This window comes from Kogia breviceps, chromosome 17, assembly GCF_026419965.1.
Source record: "Kogia breviceps isolate mKogBre1 chromosome 17, mKogBre1 haplotype 1, whole genome shotgun sequence".
Taxonomy (NCBI): Eukaryota; Metazoa; Chordata; class Mammalia; order Artiodactyla; family Physeteridae; genus Kogia; species Kogia breviceps.
The window spans coordinates 15,121,340-15,144,429 of record NC_081326.1 but is presented as its reverse complement, the minus strand read 5'-3'; the positions used below and the strand labels follow the sequence as shown (position 1 = coordinate 15,144,429).

Genomic DNA, 23,090 nt, shown 5'->3' with positions numbered 1-23,090 from the left:
CACGAACCAAGATATTGAACAATACTTCAAATGAGGGCCTCAGCCTGGGAACAAAAAGTCTTAAGGAAAGCTGGCAGGAGAAAACAAATACAGGATGTGGATGGACAATAGCCACGGTAGAGTCATCAACAGTCATTAGAAGATAACGGCTGCTCTGTTAGTAATGGAGATTTTCAAGAGCATTAGCTTAAGAAAAGCCTCTTAACACCCTGTTTGTGCAAAGAATTCCTCCCACCCCTAGAGTTAACCAAGTAACTTTAGGTCACTGTTGATTCCTTGAATCAAATTCTTTTTAACATATCTTTTCCTCTTATAATTTCTCAACTTCCTCCTCCTCTCCGTTCTCTCTCCCGAGAGAGAAAAATCCTCCATTGCGGCGCTAAGGCTTTAGAGGTTTTTGTTTGTTTGCGGGGAGTACGCTTTTCTGCATTTGTTTGTGTTGTAACTAGCCATGCACCCTAAAAGAGTAGTTTACCAACAACGTAATTTTTGTATTTCTGGCTAGATAGATGGCTAGATAGTAGAAAGTCATGATTTAGTAATTCTTTAAACCCAGAATAAGTACGTTGTTGAGAAAACACAACTATCATTCATCTTTCATCCTCCGAATTATGTATAATTAATAACTCTGAGAAGTTTCCAAACATGTTTTGCAGGAATGACCTGTTTTTTAAAATGTTAAATTCACAGTCCTGCCTGTGAGGCCTCCTAGACTTTTATTCCTTTTTTTCTTATCTGGGGTTACAGACCTCGGGAGAGCAGGGGAGGGTTACAAGGTCAAAGTCCTTTCCTCCTTGGAACTTGCTGCTTGCTGGGAGAGGGTTGCCTGGAAAATAGATGCTTTAGAAAGAAGAGGTTGGGGGGTCAGGATTTTAATTCTGTTAAGCAACAGCTGGTTTGAGTTTCTTTCCACTTCTATCTCCTGCTCCTTTCCTCACAAATCCTTGGAGAGAAAAGAATTTGTTCAGAAGGAACCAGCAACCAGTAAAAATACACCTTCTATTCCTATGGTGCTTACCTATGGCATCTTGTTATACATTGGATGTGAAGCACTAGAGGGATAGATAGGCTAGATTCTATAAAATTAACTCTATAGGAAAGATAACCAGAGCTTTAGTCTGAAGAACATTTTAAAACACAGGATGCATGCCTGCAAATTTCTTAAAAAAATTTTTTAACTAAAACTTTTAATGGAAATAAATGTCAGAACGGCCTCTGGGGTACCTGGAGGCCGACTGCCAAGAGGAGAATCATAACTGAAAACATTAAAGCGTGCCAAGTGTGTGTTACTTGTTTCTGGACTAGGGACCGTGTCTGTCTCCAAATTAGTTTGCCTTCATTTGTTCAACAAATGTTTACTGAGTGACTGCTCTTCCCCCAGTGATGCTGGGGGCTGGGGACACAGAAGTAAGATGTGGGCGTGCTTATATGTGAGCAGGTGTATCAACCTGAACTCGTCCCAGCTGAGCTTTAACCCACAGTTACACCTCCTATTCTAAACACTTCACACGTGCATTGGGATTTTAAAATCAGGTCTGTTCAAATCATATTATTCTATAATCAACTCATCAATCTGATATTTAAAATGAATACGTAATAATAGTGAAACAGTTTAAAAAAGTTAAAAACCCCAGTGGTTTGATTATTTTTATTTAGGTTGTGAAGTCTCCCATGCTTTTTTCCTATGCGCGCATACACGCACACACACACACACACACAGACACACACACACGCACACACACACAGAATAAAACTTGCATCTCTCAAATCAATGGCAAACCAGTAACAGATTTTCTAGTCTGGGCTCCTCCACACGCTGGCCTCAGGCTGTGTTGGTGTGTGGCTCAACAGCAATCAGAGGTCATAATTTCATTGGCAGTTAGCATCAGGTTTAATTTTTCTAGCATGTTACATTTACCGAAATGTCTGGTTTCAGTTACGCTTCGGCATTGACTGAATCAGCTCGGAGCAGCACGATGTCTTCAGGTACCTGAGGTTTATGAAACACATATGCTAATTGTTTTCAATCAATCACTTTCCTTTCTAAACACAAAAATGTGTTTTCTGAACCTGAATAACAGTAGTCCTTAATGACATTGCTCGTTTCGTATATTGTAAAAGGACCCGAAGTAGGTAAAAATGTCAATTTAACTAGACTGCCACCTACTGATTGCCGCGGTTGGAAAACACTCCAATTACAGTGTTTGGGCTTTTTTTTTTTTTTTTTTTTTTTTTTTAAAAAACAGGCTGTGTGGATTTTCCCCCCTCCGAAAAATGTAGATAAATGTAGATGCTTTTTGAAAATTAACATGTATCATTTTCATTGCATTTTAGGAATGTGACCAAGTTCATATAGATGATGTCTCTTCAGATGACAATGGACAAGACCTAAGGTGAGCCCATGAATGGGAAGGGATGGGCTCCATGTTATAGCTTAATTGCTCAGCTTATGAACATGAACTTTCTGTCTGGTTAACTTTGGGCTTTTCTTGCATCTAAATAGCACATATAACTTTGGAACAGATGGCTTTCCAGCTGCGGCAACCAGCGCTAATTTATGCTTGGCAACCGGTGTGCGTGGCGGTGTAGACTGGATGAGAAAGTTGGCCTTCCGTTACAGACGAGTAAAAGAGATCTACAATACCTACAAAAATAATGTTGGAGGCAAGTGACTATCGCCAGTAGGTTACTGGGTTAGTTAAGATCGTTTTGATAAGATGCTCAAAGTACCACACACTTTTACATCACACTTTCTTGGGTAGAATAGCTTTTTTTTGAGAGCTGTTTCATCTAACCAGTGATTATTCTGCTGTGACTGAGTGACAGAAGTAACAGACTAGGGCAAGCTGCCCTGGCCAGGCTAGTCTAGTCCTCGCTCCATTCCTTAGTAGTGGTGTGACCCGGAGTAAGTTTCTCGAATCATAAAGCTCCTTCTACCGGGTAGATGTTTGCATTAGTTTGGATCTTTTGATTGTGGTTCAAAATGGCTTTGGTATGAAAAGGAACATATTGACCTAATGAAAAGTTTAGATGGTGTTGGTTTCTGGCACGGCTAAATCCAGATGCAGTCAGTAATCTTTGGCCTGTAATTTCCTTTGGAAAAATCACCGCCTCCCAAAAGGTGGCAAATGTGCCCACCAGTCGACCCAGGCTTGTATGCTCCCAGTCCAGCACCTCCATGGGGTGGAAAGTGTCTTTCCCAATAGATGGAGCAAAAGTTCCAAAACAGACTTTCACTGGCCAAGCTGAGGACATATGGCTATTCTGGGAACCAGAGGGTAGGGTCTGCTCTGCTCAGTCTTCATGGTTGGAGGAATGGGGGAGAGTAGGCTCCCCAAAAAGAAGAGATGACATCTATAGCCAGAAGAAGGATGCTAGGAATGCAAAACCGATAGCTGTTCCCTACAGTGCTAAATATTTGTCAAATGAATGATAACGGGAAAAATTGCTCAGTATGTTATAAAGCTTGAGGGTAGTATTCGAGTAGTTTTAAATGTTTACTGTTTATAAAGTTGACGAGACACATTAGTGAGGAAGTAGTTCATGTGCTTTTAAACCCACAGGTCTGCTTGGTCCAGCTAAGAGGGAAGCCTGGTTGCAGCTGAGGGCCGAGATTGAAGCCCTGACAGACTCCTGGTTGACACTGGCCCTGAAAGCTCTCACACTCATTCACTCCCGGTAAGTTCTCCCCAGGTCACTTCCTACAAAGTGCCTTTGCCCTGAAAACGAGCTGTGCTTGTTCATTTTGGAGATTTATTTTTCAACTGTCTTTTTTTTTTTTTTCTTCTCACAGGACGAACTGTGTTAATATTTTAGTAACAACTACTCAGCTTATCCCAGCATTGGCAAAAGTCCTGCTGTATGGATTAGGAATTGTATTTCCAATAGAAAATATTTACAGTGCAACTAAGATTGGTAAGCTGCTTTTTAATTAATTAATTAATTTAACAGTCAACCCTTTGCTTTCAGGCTAGTAAAAATGAAAGGCAATAAATAGGACTACTTTTTTCAGAATGCTAAATGTCAGAAAACTAGGAGAATGATTTAACCAATTTTATTGTCAAAATTGGCTAAAGCACAATCCATGTGGTTGAACTCAGAAAATTTTACTTTACCGGCTAACATTAAAAAACCTATGTGTTTTAGCTATAGGCAACTTAGCATCACTTCCAGATGAGAATTTTTATTCTCTTAGGCAACATCAATGAAAATACTTTATAAGCTAAAACAAGTAGTTGTATAGAAATATACAAAGTAGAAATGAAATAACTGATAGTTGCTTTAATTAAACAACTCTAACAATAAATTATTATTACTGGAACTATTTTTTTCACCTTATTTTACAACCTGTATAAATGATTGAGTTCCCATTTTTGTTATGGGGAATCAAAAAAATTCTTGCAAGAAGGAAATGTAGTTGGGAAAGAAGAGTAATGGGAAACTTAGTTAAGACATAAACCGAGACAAAACAGAAGTCGGGATAAAAAGAAGACATGGCTCTTTCCTTAAGGAATTCACTGTCTCTAGCAGGGGAAGCAGACATCAAAATAACTATAATATGACAAAGTAGTATGTAAAATAAGCATTTATCAAGTATCTACTAGATGCTCAGAATTGTACTAAACATTTTACATATTAAAGTCAGTCTTTGCAGCCTTTCCATTTTTCAGCTGAGAAAACTAAAGCTCGGAGACTTAAGTAAATTGTTCAAGTCAACAGCTAGTAAAGTTAAGGGTCAAAGTAGATCTCTCTGATTCCAAGGTCCAGCAGACTCCATTCCACACCCTAAGGGGTCCTACCACTGAGTGCCCAAATGTGCACTTCAATGGGAGAGGGTAAATAAGAGTTTACCAGGCAGATGGCTAGTGAGAACAAAGTGACAGAGGAATTAAAATGTGTTCCCTGCTGAGGGACTTGTGAATCGTCCGCGGTGACTAATATGCAATGCCCATGGGAAGCTGATGCTGGAAAGGTAGACTTGGGTCTTATCGTAAGTGGCCTCATATGTTGCCCTAATGAGGTGAATGTTATGTAAGTGAGTCCTAGGAAAGGAGGATGAGTATCCTGGTAGGTGGAAAGAAGGTTGTTTCTGGCTAAAGAAAAAGGTGCAAAACAGAACCCCTCTCTATTTGGCTTGTACTTCTCCTTCAAAGAACTTACTAAATTATCACTAAAAAATTGCTTGTTCAGTTATTCGTTCATAGTCTCCTTGATAACTGAGTCTGTCCGTCTCACTCATCATGGTGGCTACAGGGCCCAGCACATGGTAGGTACTCGGTGTTGAAGGAAATGGGTGAATAAATGCTTGTTTATTCAGAAGAAGGCTGACACAGAGGTTTCTTTTAGGCAACTGGGTCAGCCGCTGATGGGGAAATCAGGTTTGATGGCACAGATAATAAGGGTTTGATCTTACCAATGTGAATTTGAAAAACCTATGGGATATTCAGATAGCCCTGTCAAGTTGGACATAGTTGGAGTTTGAGAATGACTGATGCCTCCTGAGAAGGGCCAAGGAGAGAATACTGGAAAATACTTGTAAAACGAAAGCAGTATACCAAATAGAATTCCTAATAGCCCAGTAGAACTTGAATTTTTATATGTTGTCATATAAAATAGCAATCAGTTTCCACGAACTCAGATCTTTATTCTATCTGTATCAGTAAAGAGGAATCATTGTGTTTTGTAAACAAGGATCCAAGGGAAAGGTTTATCTGCACATGAAAGAAAGAACATATTCCAAGTGAGCATATATAATACAGAAGGGATAGCACTTAACTTCCCAGAAGAAAAGAACAATTAGCACATTACACGTCATGCACATTGAACTTTTAATCTCAAATAACTTGAAAATGGGAGGATAATAGGAAGTTACAATAACAATCAAGAAAGTATTTTTTTTAATGGGCATTTTGTTTGCCATATTGGACTTCTTTGTTTTCAGTATCGAATAAAAATTCGATTTAAAAACTGTACGGTGGTAGAAACGATCTCAAAACCATGGGTAGAATCACTTTTCCATGATATTTTTAATTTTAAAAGTAGGGATTGAAACTCCTGTAAGTTGCTGCTAGTTTTGCCGTCAAATGAGATCTAACCTGGAGATCAATGCAGAAAAACCACCCAGGAATTTTCCTCGTAGGCCAGCGTTTCCCGCCCCACACCCACGGCAGGAGGTGAGAGGGGGAAGGGGGGAGCAAAGCATTGCTGGGGTTACAGCCTGAACCATCCCCGCCTCCCGGCCCCTCCCCCCCGCGCCCCCCTCCTCGGTCCGTGGAAAAATTGTCTTCCACGAAACCGGCCCCCGGTGCCAGAAACTTTGGGGACTTGTTTTTAAATAACAGTGAGTTTACCTTCCTTTTTTCCATGAAAAGGAAACTTTACAAAACCACGTAAACATTTCCCTCTAAGCAGGGAAAGAACGTTTCATGACATCTGACTGTTTGGTTACATATTTTTTGCAGTGAAAACCATCCTTTGTATTTGTTTCTCAAGGTGATTTAATATTTCACAGGTTAGTGGGCAACTGAAGAAGCACTGAAATGACATCCTTTGAAGAAGGCTGGCCTTATTTCATTCTGTCAGATGCAAACTAGAGATTTTAGTGCAAAATACAAATATAAAGCAGACATTTGTTTAAGCAAACAAGCAATTTGTTCGTGTGTATATCTGATCCTTATTTGAAAGAGGTACAGGCCCCGTTCAGCCATTCACATTTGAAAACTATAAACCGTCCCATTGTCCATTAAAATGACCTTATTGGCAGCCCAGGACTTGGAACCCCAGTTCCTGCCCCAAGAAGCAACAATAGCCGCATTAACTCCAGGGACGTGCTGACAGTGTAGCCTGCCATGGGAGCCTAAACTAAGTCTTGACATGGGAAAGATAATAGATAGGTACAGGTATCCTGTTACCTTTATCCCACTTTTCCTCTAGGAAAGCGCTTTACTGAACATTAGATGCCCGGGCCGGGCAAGCACGCTCTCTCTTGTAGGGCGCCAAATTACCTGACATTCATTTCAGAAACAGTTTTCCAAGAATATTTCAGGTCAACGCATTAGGCCTGGGTCGGGGGAGGGTGTCTTTCATTCAAAGAGCATCCCAACCTGAAAATGAAGGGATAAACTAAGTCCAGTGTTGGATTTCTCTTGCCATAACAAAACCAATCCTTCAGGTTTGTTCTTCCTTGTCAGCAGTCTTTCCATCAGATACTGTATTCAGAGTTTGATAGATCATGAAACATTTTTTAAGTCAAGTTAAAATATATTGCCAGAATGGCATGCTTTCATTTACTCTCAGCTTGTAGGGGGAAAAGTACTATTTCCAAACAATACTTTTTCCACCAAATGCTCTACTGAGATCTAGATTCTACTTTTTAATAAATGAGTCTTGGGGGAGAAAAAGTACTAAAATTTTCCATTCCCAAGGGACGGGATACCACATGGGTTGTTCATTTACAGTTTTTGCTGTATTGTGCTGTTCTACATTCTCCCCAAATGGCATATAAAAGCACTCTTTTCCTAGTTTGCACAAGTACGGTAGAGTTGGATCAGAAGCATGGAAAAAGCATTTTATATAAAAAGTTTAAGCCCTAGAGTGCTGACTGACTCAAACTTTACATTTTTTTTTTTTTTTTTTTTTTTTTTTTACAATTTACTTTTGTTCATTAGGAAAGGAAAGCTGTTTTGAGAGGATAATTCAGAGGTTTGGAAGAAAAGTGGTGTATGTTGTCATAGGAGACGGTGTGGAAGAGGAACAAGGGGCAAAAAAGGTGAGTGTTCCTCCTTGGTGCCTCTTGTGGCCTTTAATTTTTCTTAGTCCTCAAAATCTTCAGAACTGGATCATTTAAACACATGCCATTTCTCTGAAACAGATTATGAATGTGTTCTGAACCATAAGCGCTGACCAAGGGCAGAGTAGAATTAAGTCATTATTGAAGCGATCTTTTTGAAGTGTGGTATTCACAAGCTCGGGGGTCATGGATGGTTGGTCGTCACAGAATGTAGACTTGGGGAACAGAAAAGGAGGCTTAGTTCTGCAGCCATCAGCCGGAACAGAGACAGCACACATGCCTGCCCATGCCCCTTTCTGCACCCATGGCAGACATCGCCAGGTGATTACTCGTCTGTTACCTGACCCTGGATGCAGCCTGAGAACCTTCCAAACATCAGTTCAGAAAGATACTAGGAGCTAATCAGAGCTGGCTTGCAAAACTACTTTCTGCCCTAGAATACGGTGCCTTCTTCTGATCATGAGGTCCGTGCTTTGCCTCTTTGGGGATGCTCAAAAAGGAGGAAAGGAGCAGGTCCCTTGACTCCCCGTTTGCCCATGATATTTCTTTTTCTTCTTCGGCATCCCTGCAAGTGTGATTCTGTCATCTCCCGTAGCAAAAGCTTTCTCATGAATGTCCTTCATTGTATTTTAAAAGGGGGGAAGGAGGAAGGAACCACATTCCTTAGCCTGGCACTCAGGGTCTTCACAATCTAGTAACAACATAGACACACTGGTCTGCTTACCCTCCTTTGGCCATGCCCAGCGCCTCCTTCCTGCTGCTGTTGTGCTTGGAATGCTCCTCTTCCCAGAGTGCCCTACTGTCATTGTCTTACTAATTTTCAAACTCCAGTTTACGTACCACCTTTTCTATTTCCCTTGTTTATAAGAACTCAGTTATAGTAGCACCACTTATACTTTAATTGGAGAAGCTCTGGTAAATAACTTGGATTCTTGAGCCAGATACCCTGGGTTTGAATGACAGCTCTACCATTTACCAGTTCTGTGACTTCGAAAAAGTTACTTTACCCTTCTCTTTCCGTATCTATACATGGAGATTATAGCAGCACCTAGCTCATTGGCCATTTTGAGGATCAGATTTAGTTCAGGTATAAAACAGAGCCTGATGCATATGAAGTGTGCAACAAATGGCAGCTATTATTATTAATTATTTGCGCATGTGCCTGTTTCAGCAGTAAAGTGTGAGCTCCTGAGATGTAGGGATCTTATTTTGCTTGATTGCTGTTTGAGACTCTGTCTTCAATTTTTTTTTTTTTCACAGTTCCCGAAATCTTGGCACAGTCATGCCCTAATATTTCTTAAACTGAAGAGCATTAACTATTTTATGAGATTAACCAATAGAATATTTTTTTCTTCTCTTCCCCATACACTCACTCATAGAAGTCACTTTTCCATAAAGGAGGCAAGCTCTTCTGGAATATTCCAGTATACTCCAGAAATGACACCAGCCCATAGATGCAGCATTAAGCATGGCATGTGGCCAGCCTCCTTATAGAGTCCAAGAATACTTAATTCACCTTCGGTGCCTCTGAATTCCAGTAAAAGTGTAGAAGCTGACCCTAATTCTGTAAATAATAGATTTCACTTACACCCATAGATACACAATGTGCCCATGATTACAGTCTCCCCACGTGTGATCAGTGCAGGGAGAAACCCACACACACTTTTTTAAAGCTTGATTCTAAACAGTATTTGCCATCTAAGCACTAATTCTGCATTCCAGCTTCACCAGTGGCCAACCACCATTGTCATTAGGTACATCTGTTAGCCCTTTGGGCTGTCTTCATAAAAAGAAATCTTTCCCAGACTAAATAGAGTACCCAAAACTCAACCCTGGAGAGTTAAAGAGAATATTTGGTGCGAATCCAGACTCAAATCTTTTTCCTGAGAAAGCCTCTGGAATCCCCTGCCATTTCCAGACAGGACCTCCTAGTGGTTATGGGAACGTGGAACAGATTTGCACCTCTGAGCATCACAGAATTGAAGAGCAGCATTTCATGCCAGGATGGCCAAGGGCCAAGGTGTGGATCTGCCCTCCAAGCTGGTCCTTCTCCACCTAGTACTCACCAAAAAATTTTAATTTCAAGAGAAGGTTGCCAAAATGTGGCTTTCTAGCTTGTGGTAGACAGAAGAATGTTTATGAAAGTGATGACCTAAAAGTCAAAAAACACAAGAAGTATGTTTCTTAGATATTTATGTGGGTGAACACAAGATGGGAAAAGTAAAGGAATTCGTGATTTGATGTTAGAATTGAAAGTAGTAACAGTACTGAGAGTATTTGCTCTCTTTGAAGAACAGTTAAAATTGCTTCCACTGTTTATCTGTGGACATGTTATTCTTTCTATTCAGGACAAACACACACACCTATACCAAAAAGAATTAGGCAGCTGCCTACGATGAACATCCTCTTTAAAGTTTTCGACTGTGAATGAATGCTTGTAGCTTCAACTTTCTGTTCTGATTTCTTGGGATAAGTGTATGTAATCAGTCCAGTACTCTCTGTTACAAAGGAACTCTTTGCACCTTGAGAGCTACAAGCATGGGAACTCTAATGAAACTGTAACCAGGAGTTTTAAGAACTTTATGTGTGTTTGTAAAGTGTACAGATTTTTCAGAAATAGATTCCTAATAATTGTGCATATGATTCAGATGTCATAAATCTATCATCCTGAGTGACAAATTGACCATTCCTTTCTTATAGTCTGTCTAGCCTTTCTAGGTTAACTAGTATTTAAACAATAGTACTTAGTGCATGAGTTAAGAGACAAGGATCTAATAGTTCACAGTAAATGATGAGTATATTTAATGTATGGGGTTCTGCATAGAAATAGAGAATATTTAATGTTTAACTTAAGGGAAATATTTAATTTAGGGGAAGACTACAATTTAGCAATATCCCATTTTAAAAACTCTATATGAAAATTCAAGCTAAAGAAATAAAGAGATGGTTATTCTTACTATCAGTTATAAAGCCCTTATTATGTCCCAGAACCTCTTTTAGGCACTTCCTATCCATTATCTCATTAAATACAACAATTCTATGAGTCAGGAGCCCTTAGACCTCTTTTATAGATGAGGAAACTGAGGCACAGGAAGGTGAATACTTTGGCCAAGCTCACACAGCTAGAAAGTCACTAAACTAGGATTTGAAGCCAATTATATCTGTGAGATTCAGCACAAAGTTCCTTCAAATTACAGACTTTACTTACATGTCTTAAATATGATTTGATTTACAAAAAAATAATTTTTATGCTTTTTTTTAATTGTTAGAATATAGTGTGCAATGTTTGTTTCTTTCCTTTTGGGAGGTAGATAGAACTGTGTTAAGTGTTCTCTTTCTCCCAATTTTACACTCATGATTAAAATTTTAAAAATAAATCATTAATTCTAGTTTATAATTTGGTTCACAAGAGTTTCAGATTACTAAATAAAACTAACAGTGAACCAGTGAAGTTCTGCAAGTTTGGGCACTAAAATGTTTTGCAAAATCAAAACATTTTGCATTTCTTCTAAATCAATTTTAACCATTTAGCTGCCTCTCTTAATTTCCTATGTCCTTTTAAAAATCTAGTACAGCACTCTTCTCTCTTCCCTGTAGAGATGTCTTTCATCTCCCTAAATAATGTTCTTTTGCTAGAGGTAGTTATTTTTTTAAGGCCGGAAATGAAAACTAGTAAGTATTCTGCCAGTTACCTGTTTTGTTATGGTCAATTGAAGTCTGCTCTGTCACCTTTGTTCTCTTTACCAATACAGTCCCAGGAGTTTCATCAGTAATTTTATCTAATTCTATAATCCATATCATTAAAAAAGAAAAACCTTCAAAGACAAAAGGTTAGAAATACCTTTGTTTTTTAAAAAACAACGTTATTCTAAAAAGATCTCTTTTTTCAAAATCTTTATGGGAGTATAGTTGATTTACAATGTTGTATTAGTTTCAGGTGTACAGAAAGTGAATCTGTTATACATATACATATATCAACTCTTTTTTAGATTCTTTTCCCTTATAGGCCATTACATAATATCGAGTGAAGTTCCCTGTGCTATACACAGTAGGTCCTTACTTAGTTATTATCTATCTTATATATAGTAGTGTGTTTATGTCAATCCCAATCTTCCAATTTATCCCTCCCCCCCACTTACCCCCTGATAACCATAAGTTTGTTTTCTATATCTGTAACTCTATTTCTGTTTTGTAGATAAGTTCATTTGTACCCTTTTTCTAGAATCAACATATAAGCGATATATGATACTTGTCTTACTCTGTCTGACTTACTTCACTCGGTGTGACAATCTCTAGGTCCATCCATTGTTGCTGCAAATGGCATTATTTTGTTCTTTTTTATGGCTGATATTCCATTTTATATATGTACCACATTTTTTTCTGTTCCTCCATTAATGGACATTTAGGTTGCTTCCATGTCCTGGCTATCGTAAATAGTGCTGCTGTGAACATTGGGGTGCATGTATGTTTTCAAATTATAGTTTTCTCTGGATATATTCCCAGAAGTGGGATTGCTGGATCATATGGTAGTTCTATTTTTAGTTTTTTAAGGAACCTCCATACTGTTCTCTGTAGTGGCTGCACCAGTATACATTCCCACCAACAGTGCAAGAGGGTTCCCTTTTGTCCACACCCTCTCCAGCATTTATTGTTTATAGATTTTTTTGATGATGGCCATTCTCACAGGTGTGAGGTGATACCTCATTGTAGTTTTGATTTGCATTTCTCTAATAATTAGTGATGTTGAGCATCTTTTCATGTTTGTTGGCCATTTGTATGTCATCTTTGGAGAAATGTCTATTTAGGTCTTCTGCCCATTTTTTCATTGGGTTGTTTGTTTTTTTGATATTGAGCTGCATGAGCTATTTGTATATTTTGGAGATTAATCCCCTCTCAGTTGCTTTGTTTGCAAATATTTTCTCTCATTCTGAGGGTTGTGTTTTCGTCTTGTTTATGGTTTCCTTTGCTGTGCAAAAGCTTCTAGGTTTAATTAGGTCCCATTTGTTTATTTTTTATTTACATTTCTCTAGGAGGTGGGTCGGAAAAGATCTTGCTGCGATTTATGTCCAGGAGTGTTCTGCCTACGTTTTCCTCTAAGAGTTCGATAGTGTCCAGTCTTACATTTAGGTCTTTAATCCATTCTGAGTTTATTTTTGTGTATGGTGTTAGGGAGTGTTCCAACTTCATTCTTTTACATGTAGCTGTCCAGTTTTCCCAGCACCACTTATTGAAGAGACTGTCTGCTCCATTGTATATTCTTGCCTCCTTTGTCATAGATTAGGGGACCATAGGTGTGTGGGTTTATCTCTGGGCTTTCTATCTTGTTCCATTGATCTATGTTTCTGTTTTTGTGCCAGTACCATACTGTCTTGATTATAATAGCTTTGTAGTACAGTCTGAAATCAGGGAGCCTGATTCCTCCAGCTCCGTTTTTGTTTCTAAAGATTGCTTTGGCTATTCGGGGTCTTTTGTGTTTCCATACAAATTGTAAAAATTGTTGTTCTAATTCTGTGAAAAACACCATTGGTAATTTGATAGGGATTGCACTGAATCTGTAGATTGCTTTGGGCAGTATAGTCATTTTCACAATGTTAATTTTTCCAATCCAAGAACATGGTATATCTCTCCATATGTTTGTGTCATCTTTGATTGCTTTCATCAGTATCTTACAGTTTTCTGAGTACAGGTCTTTTGCCTTCTTATGTAGGTTTATTCCTATGTATTTTATTCTTTTTGATGTGATGGTAAATGGGATTGTTGCCTTGATTTCTCTTTCTGACCTTTCATTGTTAGCGTATAGGAATGCAAGAGATTTCTGTGCATTAATTTTGTATCCTGCAACTTTACCAAATTCATTGATGAGCTCTAGTAGTTTTCTGGTAGCATCTTTAGGGTTTTCTATGTATAGTATCATGTCATCTGCAAACAGGGACAGTTTTACTTCTTTTCCAATTTGGATTCCTTTTATTTCTTTTTTTTTTTAATGAATTTTTTTTTTTTTTCTGTGTTGGTCTTCGTTTCTGTGCAAGAGCTTTTCTCTAGTTGTGGCAAGCGGGGGCCACTCTTCATCGTGGGGCACGGGCCTCTCACTATCACGGTCTCTCTTGTTGCGGAGCACAGGCTCCCAACGTGCAGGCTCAGTAGTTTTGGCTCATGGGCCTAGTTGCTCCGCGGCATGTGGGATCTTCCCAGACCAGGGCTTGAACCCGTGGCCCCTGCATTGGCAGGCAGATTCTCAACCACTGCGCCACCAGGAAAGCCCGTGGCTTCCTTTTATTTCTTTTTCTTCTGTGATTGCTGTGGCTAGGACTTCCAAGACTGTGTTGAATAATAGTGGTGAGAGTGGGCAAACTTGTCTTGTTCCTGATCTTAGAGGAAATGCTTTCCCCTTTCACCCTAGAAGAAATAGACAAATTCTAAAAAGATCTCTTGTAAGAGTTTTCTCTGAACACCTCTTTGTTCCTAGAAAGACCATTCAGAGAAGCCATCTCACTACCGGTGGATATCTTTCTTCGATGTATGTCTTTGTTGTCAAAATCTGCCGTGCTTATTTTTTTTACCATAAAATTTTTTGTTTCCCTAATACAACATTCCTCAAGTGAAAATAATTAAACCTATGTATGATTTTTTTAAAAATCAAAATATAAATAATAGTCTTCTGCACACTGACAGCAGTTTTGGTTTCTAGAGTAAAAACAGCCTCATTTTATAACTCTGACTTTATTTACTTTTCAGAGAATTACTTAAAATGAATCTTTTGTGAATAACATGGAGGGAAGGGGGGATGGCCAGCACCATTTATTCTGCATAATGACAAACGCTTCATCAAAAAATGTCCATTTTCAATGTGCATTCCAAAATTTGCTGAAAACCAAGATGAAGCTGAGAATCTGCTTAATAATGCTTGATTGTGAGTTTATTTAGGAGAAAAATAAGGGCAAAAATAAGGGCTTCTTTTGTTAAAAAAAAAAAAGACAACATTTTTAATGCAAGTTTTTGCTTTTAGTTTTATTTAAGTGAGACATAGGGATTACTGAGTACAGAATTTTATTATTCTAAAGCCATTACATTCGTTTAACTTAATGAGCACATACTGTATGCCAGGTCTTAATATGCCAGGTCTTAAATTGGATTTCATCTTTATTTTTAAAGAGCTCACTCCTGTCCAGAGGGGGCGCAGATATACAAATAGTCAAAGAGCAAAACTGTGCAGTAAGCTTCATGAGTTCTCAGAATATCTCTTTATTTAATATTTGAGAAGTATTTGTACCTCCATATGCAAATTTTCTAGAGATAATATATGCATAGGAAAGCACAGATCTGTTCTTTATTTTTTATACAAATGGTAACTATACACTTTTTTTTCTGTACCTGCTTTTTTCACTTAATGTATATTCTGGTAGTTATTCCATATCAGTACATGGAGCTCTGCATCTCTAATTCTTATAAATGGCTGCATCACAATTCCATTACCTTGAGATGCTGTAGTTTAATGAGTCCCCTGGGGCTTAACATTTCAGTGGTTTCCAGTGTTTATTATTACAAACAGTTCTGCAGTGAGTGGTCTTTACATGGTTCATGAGTGGGCAAGTATATCTGTGGGATAAATTCCTAAAAGCGCAATACCTGGGGCAAAGGTGCTTTTATGGTTTTGAAACATTTTCTTAATGCATTTTTAATAATTCAGCAATATTCAAATTACATGTGTCCACACATCCAGCTTTTTATATTACTGATCTTATGAATACCCAAAAGGGATAAATGCAAAATACCAGACAAGGAGGAAAGTTGGCAGAAGGGGATCTGGAAAGCTGCACATGTGGGCAAGAGGAACAAAGAATGTGTCATTATTTTACCATTAGGGAATATTTTGGTTCTAATGACCCCAAAACGTGTGCTGCTTCCCAAGATTTAGGTCTTGGTGCCCACTTCTCTCAATATATGCTAATCTTGATAAACTAATCATATACACATCAATTTAGGCTATCACTGTTGTTAAGATTTGTGGTTTAGCTGTGTTTTAGTCCCATGGCTCTAGTTACCTGATGGACTCTCTCCATGTAGGTATCCCATTTCATCCACCTGCCTATTAGCAGATGAATTCTACTGTCCCAAACCAGTTCGCCCACTCAGATTTGCTTTGGTGTTCTCTACCTCCAACCCATCACCCATTAGCAAGAACTCTCTCTTTACAGTGTGGCTCCCATCCGTTGCACCCACTCCATTTCCACTCTTCCTTTGCCTAGTTTCTCTGCTACCAGCCAGCCACACATCCAATCCATCCTTCCTTTAGTGCCTCATTAAATTGCTTAACATACTTCTACCTGGAAAAAATATCTCCTTTCTTATTAGTGTTTGTTATGAACACACCATTCCAGCCCCATCTCCTCCACCCTAAATACTCTGTGCATCCCACTTTTGTCACATACCATCTCCTGACTGAGAGTCCCATCCCTCTCCATCTACCTAACCAAATTTGCCCATTTCTCAAATTCAATATAGGCCCAATTTACCCTCTCCAGCTGACAGCTGAGTTCTCTCTGAATTTATCATTTTGATTCTTTGTTTTCTTGAGATATAATTGGCATTCAGCACTGTGTAAGTTTAAGGTGTACAGCCTAATGACTTGACTTACATATACTGTGAAACATATACTGTGAAATAATTACCACAGTAAGTTTCATTGACATCCATCATCTATAGATACAAAAAAATGTTTTTCTTGTGATGAGAACTCTTAGGATCTACTACTCTTAGCATTCACATATATCATACAGCAGTGTTAACTATTGTCATCATGTTGTACGTTACAGCCCCAGTACTTTTTTATCTTATATCTGGAAATGTGTCTCTTTTGGCCACCTTCATCCAATTTCCCCTCCCCCACCCTTTGCCTCTGCTAACCACAAATCTAATCTTCTTTTCCATGACTTCTAGTTTTGTTTTGTTTTTTAGATTCCACACATAAGTGAGATCATACAATATATGGCTTTGTGTGACTTATTTCACTTAGCATAATGCCCTCAGTGTCTGTCCATGTTGTCCCAAATGGCAGGATTTCCTTCTTTTTTATGGCTGAATAATATTCAGTCATGTATATATCACAATGCCTTTATCCATTCATCTGTCAGTGGACACTTTGGTTGCTTCCATGTCTTGGCTATTGTAAATAGTGCTGCTATGAACATGAGGGTGCAGATATTTCTTTGACATAGTGTTTTCATTTCCTTTGGGCATGTATATACCCAGAAGTGGGACTGTCTAATCATGGGGTAGTTCTGTTTTCAATTTTTTGAGGAACCGCCGTACTCTTTTCCACAGTGGTTGTACCAATTTACATTCCGACCAACAGTGCGTAAGGGTTCCCTTTTCCTTACATCCTCATCAGCATTTGTTACCTCTTACCTTTTTGATGAAGGCCATTCTAACAGGCGTGAGCTGGTATCTCATTGTGGTTTTGATTCGCATTTCCCTGAGAAGTGATGGTGAGCACCTCTTCATGTACCTGTTGGCCATCTGTATATCTTCTTTACAAAAATGTCTATTCAGGTCCTCTGCCCAACTTTTAAATTGGATTATTTGTTTTGCTATTGAGTTGTATGATAGTAACCCCTCATCAGATATATGGCTTTACAGACATTTTTTTCTCACTCCATAGGTTGCTTTTCCATTTTGTCAAATGTTTCTTTTGCTGTGCAAAAGCTTTTTAGTTGATATAGTCCACAGGTTTATTTTTCATTTTGTTGCTTTAGCTGTCATATCCAAAAAATAATTGCCAAGGCTGATGTCAAGGAGCCAAACATTTTTCTGAGTGTTTTCTTATAGGAGTTTTTTTTTTTTAACCTCTTTATTGGAGTATAATTGCTTTACAATGGTGTGTTAGTTTCTGCTTTACAACAAAGTGAATCAGTGATACATATACATATGTTCCCATATCTCTTCCCTCTTGCATCTCCCTCCCTCCCACCCTCCCTATCCCACCCTCTAGGTGGTCACAAACCACTAAGCTCATCTCCCTGTGCCATGTGGCTGCTTCCCACTAGCTATCAACCCTACGTTTGGTAGTGTATATATGTCCATGCCACTCTCTCACTTCGTCACAGCTTAGCCTTCCCCCCCCATATCCTCAAGTCCATGCTCTAGTAGGTCTGTGTTTTATCCCCATCCTACCCCTAGTCTTCATGACTTTTTTTTTCTTAGATTCATATATATGTGTTAGCATACTGTATTTGTTTTTCTCTTTCTGACTTACTTCACTCTGTATGACAGACTCCAGGTCTATCCACCTCATTAGAAATAACTCAGTTTCATTTCTTTTTATGGTTGAGTAATATTCCATTGTATATAGGTGTCCCATCTTCTTTATCCATTCATCTGTTGAGGGACACTTAGGTCGCTTCCATGTCCTGGCTATTGTAAATAGAGCCGCAGTAAACATTTTGGTACATGACTCTTTTTGAATTATGGTTTTCTCAGGGTATATGCCCAGTAGTGGGATTGCAGGGTCATATGGTAGTTCTATTTGTAGTTTTTTAAGGAGCCTCCATACGGTTCTCCATAGTGGCTGTATCAATTTACATTCCCACCAGCAGCGCAAGAGTGTTCCCTTTTCTCCACAACCTCTCTAGCATTTATTGTTTCTAGATTTTTTGATGATGGCCATTTTGACTGGTGTAAGATGATATCTCATTGTAGTTTTGATTTGCATTTCTCTAATGATTAATGATGTTGAGCATTCTTTCATGTGTTTGTTGGCAATCTGTATATCTTCTTCAGAGAAATGTCTGTTTAGGTCTTCTGCCCATTTATGGATTGGGTTGTTTGTTTTTTTGTTATTGAGCTGCATGAGTTGCTTATAAATTTTGGAGATTAATCCTTTGTCAGTTGCTTCATTCACAACTATTTTCTGCCATTCTGAGGGTTGTCTTTTGGTCTTGTTTATGGTACCCTTTGCTGTGCAAAAGCTTTGAAGTTTCATTAGCTCCCAGTTGTTTATTTTTGTTTTTATTTCCATTTCTCTAGGAGGTGGGTCAAGAAGGATCTTGTTGTGATTTATGTCATAGAGTGTTCTGCCTATGTTTTCCTCTAAGAGTTTGATAGTGTCTGGCCTTACATTTAGGTCGTTAACCCATTTTGAGTTTATTTTTGTGTATGGTGTTAGGGAGTGTTCTAATTTCATTCTTTTACACATAGCTGTCCAATTTTCCCAGCACCACTTATTGAAGAAGCTGTCTTTTCTCCATTGTATATTTTGGCCTCCTTTATCAAAGATAAGGTGACCATATGTGTGTGGGTTTACCTCTGGGCTTTCTGTCCTGGTCCATTGATCTATGTTTCTGTTTTTGTGCCAGTACCATACTGTCTTGATTACTGTAGTCCTTGTAGTATAGTCTGAAGTCAGGGAGCCTGATACCTCCAGCTCCATTTTTCATTCTCAAGAATGCTTTGGCTATTCGGGGTCTTTTGTGTTTCCATACAAATTGTTAATTTTTTTATTCTAGTTCTGTAAAATATGCCAGTGGTAGTTTGATAGGGATTGCATTGAATCTGTAGATTGCTTTTGGTAGTAGAGTCATTTTCACAATGTTGATTCTTCCAATCCAAGAACATGGTATATCTCTCCATCTATTTGTATCATCTTTTTTCTTTTATTTTTTCTTTTTTGACGGGTCTCTCACTGTTGTGGCCTCTCCCGTTGCGAAGCACAGGCTCTGGATGCACAGGCTCAGTGGCCGTGGCTTACGGGCCCAGCTGCTCCGCGGCATGTGGCATCTTCCCGGACCGGGGCACGAACCCGTATCCCCTGCATCGGCAGGTGGATTCTCAACCACTGTGCCACCAGGGAAGCCCTATTTGTATCATCTTTAATTTCTTTCATCAGTGTCTTATAGTTTTCTGCATACAAGTCTTTTGTCTCCTTAGGTAGGTTTATTCCTAGATATTTTATTCTTTTTGTTGCAGTGGTAAATGGGAGTGTTTTCTTAATTTCACTCTCAGATTTATCATCATTCATGTATAAGAATGCCAGAGATTTCTGTGCATTAATTTTGTATCCTGCTACTTTACCAAATTCATTGATTTCTGGTAGCATCCTTAGGATTCTCTATGTATAGTATCATGTCATCTGCAAACAGTGACAGCTTTACTTCTTTTCCTATTTGGATTCCTTTTATTTCTTTTTCTTCTGATTGCTGTGGCTAGAACTTTCAAAACTAGGTTGAATAAGAGTGGTGAGAGTGGGCAACCTTGTCTTGTTCCTGATCTTAGTGGAAATGGTTTCAGTTTTTCACCATTGAGGACCATGTTGGCTGTGGGTTTGTCATATATGGCCTTTATTATGTTGAGGAAAGTTCCCTTTATGCCTACTTTCTGCAGGGTTTTTATCATAGATGGGGGTTGAATTTTGTCAAAAGCTTTCTCTGCATCTGTTGAGATGATCATGTGGTTTTTCTCCTTCAGTTTGTTGATATGGTATATCACGATTGATTTGCGTATATTGAAGAATCCTTGCATTCCTGGAATAAACCCCACTTGATCATGGTGTATGGTCCTTTTAATGTGCTGTTGGATCCTATCTGCTAGTATTTTGTTGAGGATTTTGCATCTATGTTCATCAGTGATATTGGCCTGTAGTTTTCTTTCTTTGTGACATCTTTGTCTGGTTTTGTTATCATGGTGATGATGGCCTCATAGAATGAGTTTGGGAATGTTCCTCCCTCTATCTTTTGGAAGAGTTTGAGAAGGATAGGTGTTAGCTCTTCTCTAAATGTTTGATAGAATTCGCCTGTGAATCCATCTGGTCCTGGGCTTTTGTTTGTTGGAAGGTTTTTAATCATAATTTCAATTTCAGTGCTTGTGATTGGTCTGCTCATATTTTCTATTTTTTCCGGTTCAGTCTTGGCCGGTTGTGCATTTCTAATAATTTGTCCATTTCTTCCAGATTATCCATTTTATTGGCATACAGTTGCTTGTAGTAATCTCTAATAATCTTTTGTATTTCTGCAGTGTTTGTTGTTACTTCTCCTTTTTCATTTCTAATTCTATTGATTTGAGTCTTCTCCCTTTTTTTCTTGATGAGTCTGGCTAATGGTTTATCAATTTTGTTTATCTTCTCAAAGAACCAGCTTTTAGTTTTATTGATCTTTGCTATCATTTCCTTCATTTCTTTTTCATTTATTTCTGATCTGATCTTTATGATTTCTTTCCTTCTGCTAAATTTGGGGTTTTTTTGTTCTTCCTTCTCTAATTGCTTTAGGTGCAAAGTTAGATTGTATATTCGAGATGTTTCCTGTTTCTTAAGGTATGATTGTATTGCTATAAACTTCCCTCTTAGAACTGCTTTTGCTGTATCCCATAGGTTTTGGGTCGTCGTGTCTCCATTGTCATTTGTTTCTAAGTACTTTTTGATTTCCTCTTTGATTTCTTCAGTGATCACTCCGTTATTAAGTAATGTATTGTTTAGCCTCCATGTGTTTGTATTTTTTACAGATCTTTCCCTGTAATTCATATCTAGTCTTAATAGCGTTGTGGTTGGAAAAGATACTTGATACGATTTCAATTTTCTTAAATTTACCAAGGCTAGGTTTGTGACCCAAGATATGATCTATCCTGGAGAATGTTCCATGAGCACTTGAGAAAAATGTGTATTCTGTTGTTTTTGGATGGATGTCCTATAAATATCAATTAAGTCCATCTTGTTTAATGTATCACTTAAAACTTGTGTTTCCTTATTTATTTTCATTTTGGATGATCTGTCCATTGGTGAAAGTGGGGTGTTAAAGTCCCCTACTATGATTGTGTTACTGTCGATTTCCCCTTTTATGGGTGTTAGTATTTGCCTTATGTATTGAGGTGCTCCTATGTTGGGTGCATAAATATTTACCATTGTTATATCTTCTTCATGGATCGATCCCTTGATCATTATGTAGTGTCCTTCTTTGTCTCTTGTAATAGTCTTTATTTTAAAGTCTATTTTGTCTGATATGAGAATTGCTACTCCCACTTTCTTTTGATTTCCATTTGCATGGCATATCTTTTTCCATCCCCTCACTTTCAGTCTGTAGGTGTCCCTAGGTCTGAAGTGGGTCTCTTGTAGATAGCATATATATGGGTCTTATTTTTGTATCCATTCAGCCAGTCTGTGTCTTTTGGTGGGAGCATTTAATCCATTTACATTTAAGGTAATTATTGATATGTATGTTCCTATTACCATTTACTTAATTGTTTTGAGTTTGTTCTTGTAGGTCTTTTCTTTCTCTTGTGTTTCTTGCCTAGAGACGTTCCTTGAGCATTTGTTGTAAAGCTGGTTTGGTGGTGCTGAACTCTCTTAGGTTTTGCTTGTCTGTAAAGGTTTTAATTTCTCCAACAAATCTGAATGAGATCCTTGCTGTGTAGAGTAATCTTGGTTGTAGGGTTTTCTCCTTCATCATTTTAAATATGTCCTGCCACTCGCTTCTGGCTTGCAGAGTTTCTGCTGACAGATCAGATGTTAACCTTATGGGGATTCCCTTGTGTGTTATTTGTTGTTTTTCCCTTGCTGCTTTTAATATGTTTTCTTTGTATTTAATTTGATAGTTTGATTAATATGTGTCTTGGTGTGTTTCTCCTTGGATTTATCCTGTATGGGACTCTGTGCTTCGTGGACTTGATTAACTATTTCCTTTCCCATATTAGGGAAGTTTTCAACTATAATCTCTTCAAATATTTTCTCAGTCCCTTTCTTTTTCTCTTCTTCTTCTGGGACCCCTATAATTCAAATGTTTGTGCGTTTAATGTTGTTCCAGAGGTCTCTGGGACTGTCCTCAGTTCTTTTCATTCTTTTTTCTTTATTCTGCTCTGCAGTAGTTGTTTCCACTATTTTATCTTCCAGGTCACTTATCCGTCCTTCTGCCTCAGTTATTCTGCTATTGATCCCATCTAGAGTATTTTTAATTTCACTTATTGTGTTGCTCATCATTGCTTGCCTCCTCTTTAGTTCTTCTAGGTCCTTGTTAAATGTTTCTTGCATTTTGTCTCTTCTATTTCCAAGATTTTGGATAATCTTTACTATCACTATTCTGAATTCTTTTTCAGGTAGACTGCCTATTTCCTCTTCATTTGTTAGGTCTGGTGGGTTTTTACCTTGCTCCTTCATCTGCTGTGTATTTTTCTGTCTTCTCATTTTGCTTATCTTACTGTGTTTGGGGTCTCCTTTTTTCAGGCTGCAGGTTCATAGTTCCCATTGATTTTGGTGTCTGTCCCCAGTGGCTAGGTTGGTTCAGTGGGTTGAGTAGGTTTCCTGGTTGAGGGGACTAGTGCCTGT

At 38.4% G+C, this 23,090-nt stretch overlaps 1 protein-coding gene across 11 annotated transcripts in view; it reads left to right on the top strand.

Moving 5' to 3' along the window:
* EYA1 (EYA transcriptional coactivator and phosphatase 1) overlaps positions 1-23,090 on the top strand; it is a 328,133-nt gene that overhangs the window by 298,459 nt on the left and 6,584 nt on the right. For all 11 annotated transcript variants that reach the window (XM_059042828.2, XM_059042819.2, XM_059042817.2 and 8 more), the window contains 5 exons: positions 2,335-2,393; positions 2,504-2,664; positions 3,564-3,678; positions 3,794-3,915; positions 7,668-7,768. In XM_059042828.2, the coding sequence (XP_058898811.1) occupies positions 2,335-2,393; positions 2,504-2,664; positions 3,564-3,678; positions 3,794-3,915; positions 7,668-7,768 (558 nt within the window). The remainder of the gene's footprint in view (positions 1-2,334; positions 2,394-2,503; positions 2,665-3,563; positions 3,679-3,793; positions 3,916-7,667; positions 7,769-23,090) is intronic.